Source organism: Hyposmocoma kahamanoa, unplaced genomic scaffold (genome assembly GCF_003589595.1).
Source record: "Hyposmocoma kahamanoa isolate Upper Pololo Valley unplaced genomic scaffold, ASM358959v1 88, whole genome shotgun sequence".
Taxonomy (NCBI): Eukaryota; Metazoa; Arthropoda; class Insecta; order Lepidoptera; family Cosmopterigidae; genus Hyposmocoma; species Hyposmocoma kahamanoa.
In genome coordinates, this window is record NW_020654466.1 from 2,800,719 (window position 1) to 2,817,218 (window position 16,500).

At 34.4% G+C, this 16,500-nt stretch overlaps 1 protein-coding gene across 4 annotated transcripts in view; it reads left to right on the plus strand.

Annotated features, from left to right (window-relative positions):
- The window catches only part of LOC113236045 (RING finger protein nhl-1), a 285,844-nt gene extending 269,718 nt beyond the window's left edge, over nucleotides 1-16,126 (plus strand). For 3 of the 4 annotated variants that reach the window (XM_026472034.1, XM_026472036.1, XM_026472035.1), the window contains 2 exons: nucleotides 11,967-12,181; nucleotides 13,280-16,126. In XM_026472034.1, coding sequence (XP_026327819.1) covers nucleotides 11,967-12,180 — 214 coding nt within the window. In that variant the 3' untranslated portion in view covers nucleotide 12,181; nucleotides 13,280-16,126. The remainder of the gene's footprint in view (nucleotides 1-11,966; nucleotides 12,182-13,279) is intronic. The other variant, XM_026472037.1, reaches the window with a different exon arrangement.
- Nucleotides 16,127-16,500: the final 374 nt, after the last annotated feature.

Here is a 16,500-nt window from a genome sequence, read left to right on the forward strand (position 1 = left end):
AGACATAGTCGATGCAAAAGTAGAGAAAGTTGATGATGAACTTGCACAAGAACATAATGATAATATTAACCTTAAATTCTTCAAAAAATCACAAAAAAAAACAGCAGAAGCAGCTGACCGTTGTCAAAATAGAAATATCACTATTAGTAATGAAAATCTAATGATTGGTAACATTGACTTACAATTATATGGACGTCGGGTCCGCGCTAAAAAGTGTCCGAACTTATAGGGCGTTAAAATCGTATACAGAGCGTCATTCACGCTTTAGTCTTCGTTTGTTCGACTGACAGCGAAGCAAGCAAAATTAGACAGTACTGCGATGACATTACAATTTAAATCTAACGTTTTAGCTTTTTCATATTACTTTACATGTCACTACGTTTAAATAGGTTGACATGGGACATTTTTTTCGTGGTTTTTGTATTAGACCCGTCGTCCATTTATTTGTAAGTCAATGATTGGTAAGTTTGAATTTTTGTTTGCCTGTCAAAGGTTGTCATTCTAAATGTATATAATTGATTAATCATAAAAATATTCGAACAACATGCCCATTATAATCAAAGACAAAATTCTTTCAAAACCACAACATGCATTCGCAAGACGTTTTCAAATGCATTTACACCTTGAAAAAAAGAAAACCAAAAGTTTTTGTTTCCCCAATATGCAGTCAAGATAATAAAATGGAGCGCAATCGAGGCCGCCTGTTTACAATAGCTCCACCGATATTTATACGTTTATAGACATGATACATTAATACTGCTTTATGACGGCATTGTATCACAGCTACTTTAATGTCATCAATACATTTATACGTCTACTGCTGGGCAGGGGTCTCCTCTTGGGCGAGGGTTTTAGGTCATTGTCCACCCCGCTGGCCCATTTGGGGACTTCACACGCTTTTCAAGGATTATGAACTTTCTTCTATGTTCAGGTTTCATTACGATGATTTTCCTTCACCAAAAAGCGCATGGTAAATTTCAAATTAAATCTCGCACAAAAATTCCGAAGTCGGCGAACCCGAATTCTAAACCACAGCTTCTTTACTTTAACGATATTACCAATTTGTAATAAGAGACTTAGAATACCACAGAACATAAAGCAAACCATGACGGAGAGTGTGCAATGGAATTGCATAATTTGATTCCACCTTCCCCTTTCCATCATCGGGGGACTAGACGTGGGCTGGATTCCACCCCTATGTTGTGGATATTCCCATGATTCACACGAAGCGTTTCGCTTTCACATTTATTTGGCGAGCGGCTAGAGAGTAGAATTCCCTGCGTGCGGACGTATTCACCGAACGCTATAACTTAGACCTTTTCAAAGCGAGAGTGAATAGGCATTATTTAGGTGTGCATGCTACATCGTCAACCTCGTCACTTATTTTTGATAAAAAAAATCGCTGTCATAAAAATTACAATCACAAAAACGTTATAATGAGAAATTTTACTGAAACAGTTTTACTTATGGTGGTTTATGTTGACCAGCAATGTTTTAGTGTATAATTTTTTTGTCACAGTTATTTGTACGTAGATGGTATGTCTATAGCACATTTTATTGAAGTCAATGATACGCCCTTAGCTTCTCATTTTGTGTTTTACGATAACTTTTGTTTTAGAGTTTGTGTTTAATGTTAGAAGTGTACGGAACATAATTTTGAAAGTTTTTATAGGCAATATGGTACGTTTAGTATTAAAAGAACACTGTAATTATGCTCACAATGATGAGAGACACGTATAATACGCACACACGTACACAGACAACCACACACACAGGAACGCGGGCCCGCGCACGCGCGCACGAACGAAGTTAACCGATAACTTATAGGATGAGTGTACCAGGTTGTACCACATAGTCATACCATATTTAGTTAATCATGCTCTAAATAATAAACATATCGTACTGTTAATACAATAGTGTACTAACTTAAAATGTATATTTTTTCAGAATCGATGATAATCGAATTACTCACTTTCCGTGACAGCTTATTAAAATTTATATTTGAATTTAAATTTATATAAATTGTATTTAAAATTACACGGTCAAAGTTTATTACAGACATGAAAACAATTTTCTACTCGCCAAATATACTGATATTTGCGTAACGACTTATACATAGTTTTGTCTCATTTTGAGTTAAGTAGATACATATATCTTTCAATTGTTTCTTGCAATATTCTAATGACGCTTTTATTGACGTGTAGAGAATCATCAATTTTACGTTCAACATTAGTATAATCTCGAATTTCACATATTTTGAGTTACAACACTGTTGTAATAGTAGCGTGATATGTTGAAAAAAATTCTTTACTAGAAATATTTGGTTTTCGGTACAGAAGAGTTGTTCTGTTAGTAGTATACTAAAATAAATGGAAACTTTAACCAGGTTATCAGTTGATTTTTTGTAAAGAGATCTCAAAATCTAGAAATTATGAATTGAAAAAATTTTTTACGTGCAATTTCGAGAAAGTACGGATTTTTAATACTATATAACGTATACGGAACGGAACGGATTTTTACGTAATTTTTTGGCTAATGTGCTAGTGAAATTAGGGATATGCAAGAGGGATGCAGAAGGGAGGGAAGCTTAGATACATATCTTATAGACTAACATAATAATAATAGAACAAAACGTATTTATTTTTAAGGAAACGTTGTTATTTGACATCCTTCGGTCAAAACTCCTCCTTCATGAAAGTCGAGAGATGTTCAGTTGATACTCTCACCACAAATTAACTAAAATTCACATTGAGGCGGGACTTTAACTGTTCAACCCTCAGGGCTATTATATTACGGCAATATCCGAGGACTTTATGGAGTACTGAAGATGTGACACGTATAACAACGTCGTCGGTACTGCTGGACGCAATAGATTTTGCCACGCCTTGTCACACTGGTCAACTCGTCTTCGTGTTACTAACGACACAGATCCAGATGTGAGCTCTCGTTTCCATCCTCTTCGTTGATAAGTGCTTAAATCGTGATCGTGTTTTATGTATAACGATATTGAAAGTTTGCTTGTGATATTTTTTAGATAATTTCTAAAGTAACTACAGTTAATTTGTATAACTGTAAATGCATACAATCTGTCGCTGACGAAGGTGAAAGCTGTTCGGAAAACTCATTTGTTTTAGGTATTACAACGCTAAACGCATTTAACACATATAACACATTATAATATAATTTAGATTACATAATCTTTTTCACGGTCCGTGGACTAGTAGAGCTCCTTTGGAAAGAGTTAGTCCAGGGAATACTGCCACCTTATCTGTTTCTGCCGCCAAATAATAATATTAAGACAATTATTGCATTTCGGTTTTAAGGGTGCTGGTGAATTTACAGGCACATGGTACTGTTCAACTTATCTTTTAGGGCGATAAGCGCGGTGGCAATGCCCCTGAGATTTTTGCTATTTAAGACTGTACGGCAGTGCAACTGTTACGGACAGGCGTGTCGCTTACCACCAGGCGCACGACATGTTCGTCCCATCACTTGATATCATAAAAATGGACTGCTTCTTGATTTGCTCTTTTTAGTCGCTTACTTTAACCTGTTCTTTTATTTGCTTACTGAATATTATTCTATATCTACTTCTCCAAGTCCATACAGAATTCTATGGTCTTTCTTTTCATCATAACATAATGTAATGTAAAACAAGTCTACAACAATATCTATGTAATGTACTAGCGTTATATATGAAATAAAAAGACCATGGTTACTTCGTTTTCAATATGAAATTACATAGAAAATGTAAATAGGAAATGTACTTATTACATTTGTTACAAAGGGAATTAAATGTTAGAAAGGGTCTGTTATGAAAAAAGTTGTTGCTCATTTTTAAACATTTTGCTTTTTATTCCGCCATTTCAAAAAAAATAGTGTCACTGATTTTGAAAAAAGAATAAACAAGGAATTCATCATGTTAATGGCCAGTATTATGTTTTAATTGGAAATAGTTATAAGAGATTACTATTCAGCCGCCACTCCTGGATATTGTCTTCTGAGCGAGCTGTACTCATATCGATTTCATCGGAATTTAAAGTAACTGCCACACTCTCTCTGATCATGTTTCAGAAATTCTCGTAAGCTGTATTTTTCTAGGGCGCATTACATATTTTTAGCTAGTGTATTTTTCTTGGCTTAAACGATAAACTCACGTTCCTATCGTTATTGGACGTTCAAAACGGCCTTTAGTAAAATAAGTCAAGGTTTATTTTCCTTTGCACGAGCTATCGTTCTCGAAACTATTAGACAGTCCAGGGTCAAGTTTTCTATGGCCTTTGCCTAACCTTCATTTCGCAGTTTCTATCTAGTTTCACCTACATCGTATCTTACATCACACTTTATTTTACAATAAAAACTTCACAGATATTTTCGAGTTATCCTTATACAGTTCGGCTGTATGTTTTTAGATTTCTCCGTCAATTGTGGAGCGATTTTGAAAATTCTTTTTTGTTTTAAAGGGTGCGCTTTCGTGGTGGTCACCAAGTCAGATTCTGATGAAAGAAAATCCTCAAATTTTCTTTCTCCAATCAAATTGTAGACATATTTTGAAAATTCTTTTTTGTTTGAAAGGGTGTACTCTCGAGGTGGTCCCTGATGCCGACGATGCTGTTTCAGCTATCACAAAAAAAAATATTTTCTGCAATTAAAAATCAACTTTTTATTTGACATAATACAAGTAATCAAGAAATCACGGTCACCGTGACAACCAGAAAAAAATATAAAATGTACAAAGCCGAGAAGCGACTTTTGAGGTTGTTTTTTTTTTTCAATGAAAAACTTACAATTAGTAATAGGAAGATTAGAGAAGTTGTTTCGTATTTTTATTTGCGTACAGCAACGTAATGTTAATGCTCGGGATGTTAGTTTATGATCTAGTAAATTTTGATAAATAGTTTTGAATCTAACTGCCAACATTGTACTTCCTTGCTAAATTCTTGTTTATGTTTGTGGAATACCACAGCTCTATTTGTTCTTATCAATGTTTTGTGGTTTTCAACTGAAGCCCCTATGGTTATTAAATTCACGCTTATCTTAAAATTTGCAAATTGCTCAGCGGTTTAACAACACACCACGCCGCCCGCTGACCCGTCAGTCGCCATCGGGCGCTTGTCGACGTAGGATCTGTGTCAAATTTTCTCCGCCTCTTCTTATTTTATTGTAGGCTCGCGTTGAAATACTCCCATTAAATATAGAACACCAAACAGTGATATGAATGAATGAGGACATTGTGGTTTGAAAGATGATGTAGCGGCAAATTTGAGAGGGGATGCTGCGACGGTTTGGTCATGTAGAAAAAATGAAAGTTGGTAGATTGGCGGCACAAATTTATAGAGCTAATATGGATGAGGAAAAAGGAGGCATGAGGAAAAGTAGACCTCGGTGTACTCATCAATCATATAAAGGATGTCCTTAAAAAGGGCGGGTTAAATGTGCCAAGAATAAATAGGCAGCAGAGTATTATAGTTTAGACTACAGTCTCTACAAAATTATCCTGTATAAACTACTATATAACATGAAATTGTTTGCTAATTTGTGGAAGAAATAAAGAATTTACTTAAAAAAAGAGTCGGAAAAGTTGGTTTATTTGAAATTTTTTTTCATAACATCAAGTGACGGCACGAACAAGTCGAGCGCCTGATGCTAAGCTACACACCTGTCTATAATAATTGCAGTGCCTCTCAGAGCTTTAAATCGCTTTTTTTTTTAAATTACTGCTTGGCGGTAGATATAAGTAAGGTCACAGTACTTCCCTGAAGGAACTTTTTAGCTCTAAAGGTACTAAATAGCAATATAACAAAAATGCACTATTTTGATCTGAAAAAAAAAAATTCTCTTCTAATGCGTAACAATCACGAAAACCTAAGTAAACCTAGTACCAAAATAAAATTAAAATATCTTTGAAATCATAAAATTTTAATTCCCGAACATAACCGACATATGCTCCAGAAAAACATTTGTCAAAAATAACAAACGTGTTCTTGAAAACGCTAACAAGGATTCTACTTTCAGGTCACGTATTCAGGTCATTCTTTATACTTACTTTAAACTCATAAGAATTCGGCCAAGGTGTTCTGTAAAAGAACACTATGCTTCCGAGTTCTCTATTTCACACTTTCACACGAGCGTATATTTTCATGACTATCATGAGGTGTTTTCAGATGATAATGGTTTAAAAAACTTATTTTAAAAAATCCCGACACATAACAGCTAATTTGAAAAAGTCAGCAACTAATAATGTTTTTTTGTTTTGTAAATAATAGACACACCTGATGTCAAGCAACAATGTGGCTGACGATACACTCTAGCCTTGAATATCCCCATTTGTATTTTTCGGGAAACACAGTAGAGTATTCCATTCCTTTGCCGTACGCATCAGAAAGGAGGAAGCAAAGCGCTTAGTGCCAATGGGTGGTATTTTAACGACATAAGGATGGAATGTTCCGGACTTTCTAGTCGACCGAAGGAGGAACGGTGAGGATGGAACCAAATTGACAAGTTCCTGCGCACACTCCCCGGAATGTATCCAATAGAAAACGACAAGCAATTATCTGTATATAATTTTGTAATTATTTTGGCCTTTAAAAGCATTCCTAAAACCCTTAAATCTTCTTTTTATAGTATCGATAGAATAGAAATCATAATATATTCCGGAATCCGTCAGCCGTTCAGCTTATTGTCAGACGCCGATTTTCAGTAGACCAGGTAACAGAAATACACGTGACTCGAAATATAGTAGGTATTTATTTCTTTTCATAATGTTAATTACACTATTTACATATTGACGCTATTTATTATTATTCATTGTAATACTTATGAAAGTAATGGTATTTTTTATTTTTTTATTTATGTATTTTATTATTATATTTCTTCCGCACTCTCTCTTGCACGCTATTATTGCCCGCTTATAATCTTAGCTCTCAGTGCCCTGGGTTGGCTGGAAGAGATCACTTTTAGAGATAAGTCCACCTTTGCTCCCTTTCTGTTAATCTAATATTTCTGTTGTATTTATTTGGTGCAATAAAGAATATATGTATTTAAACTTTAATTGTACCTTACCTGTATATTTTAAAGTTAAATTAACAAAATGCAAATTTAGTTCTTGCAGATTGTTTCATATCGATACCTCCAATAAAAACTATACAGCTTTATTTTATTTACTAATATTATGACCCCCGAATTTCGCGGAAAAAAAAGAATCAAAAAACAAAATTCGAGAAAATAAAAAACAAAAAAACGAATTTTGTGGAAAAAGTGAAGAAACAAAAAACAAAATAAAGTTTTTGAAAAAACTATAACCAATAATTATTTAAGTATCCGTGATTAGCCCAACTTACTGTCATCTCGCAATGGACACGGTAACAGAAATACACGTGACAGGAAACATAGCAGGTATATCATAACTCATCATCAACCCATTTGAAGAGGATCAGGATCACATCAATAAAATAGAATACTTCAGTCCATATAATTTATTACATAAGTAAAATTGAAAGAAAATAGAAAGGCTGTAACAAAAAAAGGGTATAAAAATAGGTACGGCGGCACAAAACACTCCCTACTTAAGTACTAAAAACATGAGACCGACTTATTCCGAAAGGGCCGAGTCATAAAATATTTATAGGTCAGATTGGTATAAAAAATTAGACGAGAAGCACAGCTCGCATCGAGAATGACGAGGCCAAGGAGTTAAAGAACGATTCAAAATTTGAAAACAAGTGGTCAGGAACCAGAGAAAAGCTGATAAAAAGATGGGATGACGATGGAAGGAGGTCACATAGTCAGACATTTATATGTCCCATTGCTGGGTACGGGTCTCCTCTCAGGCGAGGGTTTAGGCCATAGTCTGCCACACAGGCCCAATGCAGGTTGGGGACTTTATTATCCAAGTCAAAGTCAAAGAATCATTCATTCCATAGGTAAAATAAACTTACACTTGGAAAATCACATTTAAGCTACCGCTCGTCCACTACGCTGACTTCCCTGAGAAGAACAAGCAAGGAACTCTAAGGATTGCTCTTCTGAAATATAGTTTAATTCTATAGAATACCTTTTGAATCAGATTTGTGTGGAATCTAGACTCATGTTGTCTTTCCATACATCTTTATCTAACACGAAGTCTTCCATTTTTGTAATACTATCCGGAATCTTATTGTAAAAACGTATACAGTTCCCCATCAAAGAGTCGTTTACCTTAGTTAAACGAAATCGTGGTACCATGAGTTTGGGCTTAGTTCTAAGGTTAATATTATGGATATCTTCTTTCTTATTGAAATTACGTATATTAAACGGGCATATAAAATATTTGAGTAAATGTACTGTAATACCACAGTCGTGATACCAGTTTCCTTAAACTTTTCTCTGAGAGAAGCCCGAGAACCTAAACGGTACACAGAACGAATCGAACGAACGAATGTCTACCGCTAAATAACTAACTACATTATATAAAAATGTGTATACATATGCCTTTTCATAAAATTGTAAAATATTATAGAATAGGGAGATATTTAGAATTTGATTACAATTAAAGAAATCACTAATAATTAATTAACAATTCACAAAATACGTAAATACAATATTATCACGGCTCTTGAATTAAACCACACTAAGCACGCCACTCCAGTAGCCGCCATGTTGAATTTTGCATAAACATGTTTGCCGTCATGATGATAAAGGATGAGACAATTGGCGTAAGATACTCGACGATTATTGCCCCGGCTGCGCCAGTCGCTCAAGGGCCATTAATTTTACGTCACTGTTTTCAAGCGAAATCAAAACGAATAGGCAGATACTTGAAACTAAGTATAGAAAAATGCAATCATAGTATTCGAAATATGTACTAATGTTAGGTAAATGTACGAAAGAAATTCATAGAGGACGTACAAACGTAGACGTGGCAACGTGGATGTGGAAACGTGGACGTGGAGTGGAAATCTAGGTAAAGCAGAAGATGAACGAAAGCATATTAAATGCTATAGATATGAGAGCATTGCAATACGTATGGTGTAAGTGTTATATTTGACAAATAAGTGGAGAAAAACATACAATTTAAATTTATTGTAATAAGAAAGCACGTGCTGATACATTTGACATAGATATTTTTTTTTCACGATATCTTTTTAAAGTACTTTAATGACTCTGGCACCTTATACTTTAGTAAGTCTTAGCTTCATAAGGCCTCATGTTATACAGACCCATACAATATTATTTTTATGATCACGTAAACGGCCAGTGTACACACGCCAGCACATCAAGCTACACACTGACGTACCTTGTTCCGTTGCACTGGAGGCGATTTTCGAACAAAAATGTGTAGTCTGGTGTGCCGTTGTCCGTACATTATTTAGCACTATGTATTCTATTTATGATCACAGGATATTTAGAAAATTACTTTTAAAAATCACTGTTGCGTTTTTCATGCAAAATTGAGTGCCTACTTGCTATATTTAGTACATTTTAATGTATGAGTAGGTACCTACATTGGGTTAGGTTTTAGGAATTTAGAAACAAAACGAGGAAATATTATCACCAATTATAAGTTTCTTACCATGGCATCTTTTTGTTTTCCCGATATTTCAGGAAGATAGGAGTAAACCATTCAGTTTAACGTGTGAATGTAGTGAGTGTGAAAAGAGAGAATGATTGTGGTAACGTTACATATTGTAATCGTGATGTGGGTGGTAGCCGACAACGAAAGAGGATAGACAGGTATATCTGTTCAGCTGTTATCTGCCGCTATCCAGTTAACCCGTGACCATGGAGTGTGTAACCGATTCCAAATATCGGGAAAACAAAAAAAAACTCATACCGTGATAAGAAACTTGTAATAAATGATAATCGTTTAGTATTTTTTTAGTAACAGTAGAGTTCCCCGTGAAAGAATTCATCAAAGGAAGTATTAACTTACCTGTTTCTGCCGCCTAGCACTAAATGTGAGCATTATTCCAAAGTGGTGAAATTACAGACACAATCCGAGCCTTGTCAATGTATCAGGGTAATGGCCGCAATGGCAATGCCCCTCAGATATTTGTGATTTAAAGCTGTGTATGGCACTGCAACTGTTATGGACAGGCGTGTCCTTACCACCAGGCGCACGGCTTGTTCGTTTCGTCACTTGGTATTAAAAAAAAACAACCATGACGAGGAATAACGAAATAAGAGAGCGTTGTGAAAGTAGGCTAAGATACAAAAAAACAATGCTTCAATAGTGTAGTTATATGGAAAGAACGAAAGTTAATAGAATAATGACCCAAATTTCTAGAGTGCTTCAGTAGAGAAACATCCGGAAAGACCGACCTCGAAGTACAAATCTCAACCAGACGGATATCCTTAAAAAGACTTGGCAAAAATACTGAGAGTAAACACACAGGCGTATGACAAGCGTGAAGTGAAAGAGGTATGGCCGGAAAAGCGACGATCAAGAGACAGGCGATTCAGTTGATAAATATTTGTCTGGCTAGATATTCAGTACGGAAATGGATGTATTGTATTTTGTAGATTAGGTTTAGGAGTAGATCACAGTCACTCGTATACTATCATGATTTACTCAAAGTTGACTTATCCCAATTCTGCTTAAATCAACAATTCCTACCATTGGTATGTTATAGACACATGTCTATAACATACCAATGGTGCGCTCGTCCTACCGCAAAATGGCGGCTATTTGGTTTCGCAAATTAGAAAAGGATTCAGTTTAAATACAAGTTTTTATAAATAAAAATTAATATTCTGCATTGCTAAATAAATACCCTCCACACTGCAACAAAAACATCTCAAATAAAATGCAGTAATACACCGCAAATCCTGCACTTAAAAAGCACTAATGAAATTTTTGGTGTACTTGGGTAAATATGATAATATTCCGTTTCAGTGGTTCTAATGTTTACCATGAAATTACTCCTTAAAGTATAGTTTATAAACATTTATATTCAGGGTAAACTTAAAAAACGCAACTTACGGTATGTTTTCAATAAATAAACACCGACATCACCAGCCCAAACAATAACACACACGATTGTCATGACGTATTTTTGAAGTTGTTTATTTTTTTAAATGACAGACCCAGGCATTAAAAACTTTATGGTTTGCTAGAGTAGTTACCGAAATAGCAATTAGTATTAGTGCTTTTACCTGTTATAACTTCGATATCTGATAAATCGGTATAAAATCATCACCGGCACCTTAGGGTGTGGTATGCTTCCCGAGACGCATGAATCGCGTGAGCGGATAACAATAGTATTTTATGCAGTCGTTGCATGATGAGGGTTCCTAGTGGCCTAAGTAATACGAGATTTGAAGACTTACTTAGGAATACTTTTTCTACGAGTAAATAGAACAATGAAACACAACCAATATTTCATGTATATTTTGTTAACAATCCACAACAACAAACTTAAACAAAAGACAAACAATCGCTACAAAACAAAAAATCAAAGAGATAAAATAGAAGTGACCAATTACCGCTCATATTTTAACCAATATTTTTTTATTATTATAAAGGTTTATAGCCCAGTTGCGAGACTTTTAGGCCAATTTATCGAATTAGGAGGCAGTAGAGCGTTTTGCGTTTCATATTGGATATTTTAAAACATTTGTCATAATTGAAATTTAGCACAAATACGACGTTCTTTTTTGAAACTCGTTATAATAATAACGCACACACTCAACATAACCCCGCACTAGGGAAACCCTGTGTCGCGGGTGCCATGGACACACACATAGACAACCACAAATTACACCCAAACTCACGAGAGAAATAAATGCCTTGTATGGCCTACGCCATACAAATATTTCTCCCGGCCCGGGAATCGAACCCGGGGACCTCTGCGTGGCGGTCCGGTATGGTAACCGTTCGGCCACGGAGGCAGTTATAGTTCTATGTACAGAACTATCCCAGAGATTTTTAAATTACTGGTGTTTGTGATGGTAGCAAAGGTTAATTAATTCCTTATTCTTTCTTACAGGGGTGTAGCAGTAGACGATCAAGGCTATATCGTGGTTGCTGACTCCGGTAACAACAGGATCCAGATCTTCCATCCAGATGGCACGTTCCTCAGGGCCTTCGGGTCCTGGGGTAGTGGAGACGGAGAGTTCAAGGGCCTGGAAGGCATTGCTGTTATGTCTGGAGGAAATATTATAGTTTGTGATCGAGAGAACCATAGGGTTCAAGTTTTTTAAGGTAAGATAGTTTTTACAAACCAATTACCATCTGTCAAACTAGAAAATTCCGTGTACTGTGGCTACTATGAAACGGAAATCAATTCAGAAAGACCCCATGCGTCCAAAGTGTTAACCGCTGAGTCAACTTGGTAAATTAGTATTATTGATGATGTCACATGGATTCCAACCTGTACAACTCTCAGTTAAGAAGTTTAATTTTTTTCATTCATTCTCCCAAAAATAAAACATTAGACCTAACACATATCAATTGTAATCCAGTACAAGATCCCTTAAAACCCGTAAATACCTTTTCTATAGATGTCTTTTCGCCCATAAATTCATCACCATTTACGTTTTTTATTTTTTGATAATGCTACCAATATATTTTAGTATTATAATTAGTAATACAAAGATCGAACACTTAGAAAAAAATCCTTCGATCCAGCCGGATTCAGCCGGACGCTATGCCAACTAAGTTTAGTTTACACAGCGTCTGACACGGTTTGCTAGAAGACTCGTTTCGTCGGTTTGAATTGTTATGAATCCGGCCGAATCGAAGAATTTTTTTCAAAATTCGATCTTTGTATTAATAATTATAACAAACGAGTAGAGTAATTTCACAAAAAAATGAATGTCAATTCAATACAAATTTAATATTTTAGTGTTGCCATTTTGTTTTTTTATTGATTATACCGAAATGGAGTCGGTAATGAATTTTTTTAATCTGATAGTTATTGCCATTGACTTACAAATAAATGGACGACGGGTTTAATACAAAAACCACGAAAAAAATGTCCCAAGTCAACGTATTTAAACGTGGTGACATGTAAAGTAATACGAAAAAGCTAAAACGTTGAATTTAAATTGTAATGTCATCGCAGTACTGTCTAATTTTGCTTGCTTCGCTGTCAGTCGAACAAACGAAGACTAAAGCGTGAATGACGCTCTGTATACGATTTTAACGCCCTATAAGTTCGGACACTTTTTAGCGCGGACCCGACGTCCATATAATTGAAAGTCAATGGTTATTGCAAGTATTTTGAACTATATTCTAGTTATTTTCTATGACAAGCTTATTAAATTCATTAAAATAAAAACGTAATTTACTTTGTTTCAGAGCAAACCCTTCACTCAACAAATATTGCCTGTATATCAAGTATAAAAACACCATTTTTGTTAAAAAAAGAACGATTTGAAAAGCTCCTTAATTCTTCGTAAATAAATATAAGCTTTCAACCTTTTTCTTTTTTACAAACGAGCTTCAAACCTTATCTTCTGTAGCACTAAAATAAAAAAGAGCTGTTTGAGAATATTCAATCAATTTCAATGCATGAACCACAGTCGCAAAGATTTCGAAAAAATGTCACGGTAAAAGTTAGAAAATAAAAATTTATCGAATGGTCTATTTCATCACTGTCACACCTTATCGCGGAAGACAAATGGAGTTGTGATCAATGGAATGATTTCGCCGTGACAGGAGGCTTACCCTCTCATTCTTACGCTAAGTCGCTTCTAATAAGTCCAGCTATATAATGTGACTTGTTCGACACGAAATTTGTGAACGACGGTTTTGTTTAAAAATAATTGGCCTGAATTTTTGTCGCGATTTTGAGAATAAATATATATATATATATGTACTCACGGCTTTGAAAGCTATGGTAGCCTAATGGTTTAACCTACTGTTTCTCTAGCAAAGGCCGTGGGTGAAATTTAATTTTGCATTTCAAAACCTGTGAAGTCGCCTTCATTTTGCCAGTGTGGCACACTATGGCTTAAACCCTCGCCTGAGAGGAGGCCCATGCCCAACAATGGGATATATAAATGGGTTGATGATGATGGTGACTGACATCTTAGATTCTCATTGGAGTAGTCAGAAATGATAGATCACCAATTTTCCCGTTTCTGACAAACCTCTCTTGCTGCTGTTGCTTTACTTACATTTATAATTATTTTAATACAAGTCCTCCTATTCTTCTTACTCCGCATTTCAGCATTTTTAAGAATATTCTTTAAGCTTGTCTAGTCATACCAAACTCTGACAAGGCGTATAAACTTTTCCTTTGCTAATCGTGGGAACCAAATGTCCAAATATAATTTTCAAATTTTTTTCACATTTACAAAAATATATTTAGAAATCTCAGAACGATTTCTGGACGCTGAAGAGTGCAATTAACTAGTGTACAATAGAATTCTTTCTAAAGTCTCCGAGAGCGTAATAAAAGAGTAAAATTTAAAGTGCTCTATAAAACGTCTTTCTCTCAGCGATTTGTCTGTCGTCGTCGTACACAGCATGCTTATCTCCAGTTTTATGTTCTCAGGCGTTCATAATATAACTGGAATAATAATTTCCGAGCTATCTTAAAAAAATACGTATATTTTTCTGCGAATGCAAATGATTAATTTATCATCTCTGGCCAAACGTTTGACGGCACAAATTGTTTTGGAATTTATTCTTATTGTCCAATTTGAAACTTTGTAAACAACATGATGTTTAAATTTTGCATTTATGTTTTATGAAGTGAACAATGTAATACGTAAATACAATAGAGTTAAATTTTTTGTTAGAGAAAATTTTAAATATCTTATTACGTCGATCGGCAAAATATCTTTACGATGAAAAACATCTGTAATTACGACAAAAGAGAATACCACAGCAAAGCATTTGAACAATCTATATTGGAAATTTTCGAGTTTCCTTATCAATTTCTTCTCGAATTTTCACCTTTTGCTTGTTTTAAATAGAATGAAATTATAATGGAAAAAATTATTAAACGATGTTTTGAATTAACCTATAGGACAAAGGATTCAATACGGTTTTCAATTACCTTTTTTCATTTCTATCAGTTAATATTTAAAAGAGTATCAAAATCTAACATGATGACCTTTTTCATTGCAAATTGCCTTGTTTGACTTTATTATTACAATAGTAATTTTGTTTTTCTACTCTTTTAAATTTAAGCTCATGAGATATTTTATCTATCTATATATTTATATTACATCTATCTAATACAAGCTCACAATCTAGAGTTAATTGTTCAACTCTTCTGTACCGAGGTCTTCCATACTCGTCCACGATAAGCATTAATTCAAAATAAAATGTTATCTTAGGTTAATAAAAACTTTAGAGTAGTCATTCAACTTTTTTTTTATGATAACAAGTCGTGCGACTGTAAACGACTTGACTATCCAGTTTTCAGTTGAAGTGCCACAAGTGAGCTTTAAATTGCAAAGATCTGAAATGCACTGTCACTGTTCCCGTTACTACAATAAATTGATTGTACCTGTGACTTCACCAGCACCTACCGGAAGGCAGTAATGCTCAAATTGCAGCTTGGCAGCAAAAATAGGCATGATAGCAGATGAACTCTTTCAAAAGAAGATCTACTGCTACTAGACTGTATTTTATTTCCTATATTAAAACAGTTTTTATTATTTTTAGGTTTACTTCTTAACTTTTTTTCATAGTGCTGCGTCCCCACGTCATCTTTTGTTCATTCGTAGTGAACGAGCAGTAGCTTAAATGTGACGTTTTCAAGTGTAAATTTATTTTACCTATGGAATAAATGATATTTGACCTTGACTTTGACTTTCATAGTTGCTATTTATATTACGCACTCTGTAATATTTTGTGATATAACTACTCTATAGTTTTCTTAATCTAAGAATATATATAAACGTAGAATTAAGTACAACTTACTCTATACATGTACTTGAATTAGTGCTGCAATAATGATATCTAGTCACTGTATTTACTTACTATACTTAAACGGTAATGAAGAAAGATTTTTTCAAAATAATTAATGTCAAAACTTCTTGCGAATATTTCAATGTTACTTATTAGGTTTTTATTTAACTATGAAATAGAACTTTACACCAAAAGAAAATTATGACAAAATAATTTAGTCAAACATATAATAAATATTGTTGTGAATTGTGTAAAAACGAATCATTAAAATAATATTGTAATTAACATACTCGCAGCTTTGCTTATGAATTTAATAATTTTATGTATTATAATTATTATTATTATGTAAAATGTTTATTGTGTACATAATTCGATTACTGTACTTTAAATAATTTAAGTAAAAGCAATGTAATGTCAACATTACGTTATTTCAATACGATTTGTATGGTTTTCAATTTTTTTTAATAAAAACATTTGTTACAAAATGGTATTTCATTTTTCGTGCGGTTATTTCGGGTTTTATTGGATAAGTATTGGAATAGTTACCTATTTATTAAGCTGCTGAGCCTTGAACATCGCCGTAAACTTGCCTACTTATGCCTATAAACTTTCCATCAGCGGACCACCCATGCCGGACTGCGTTGCCACAGTTG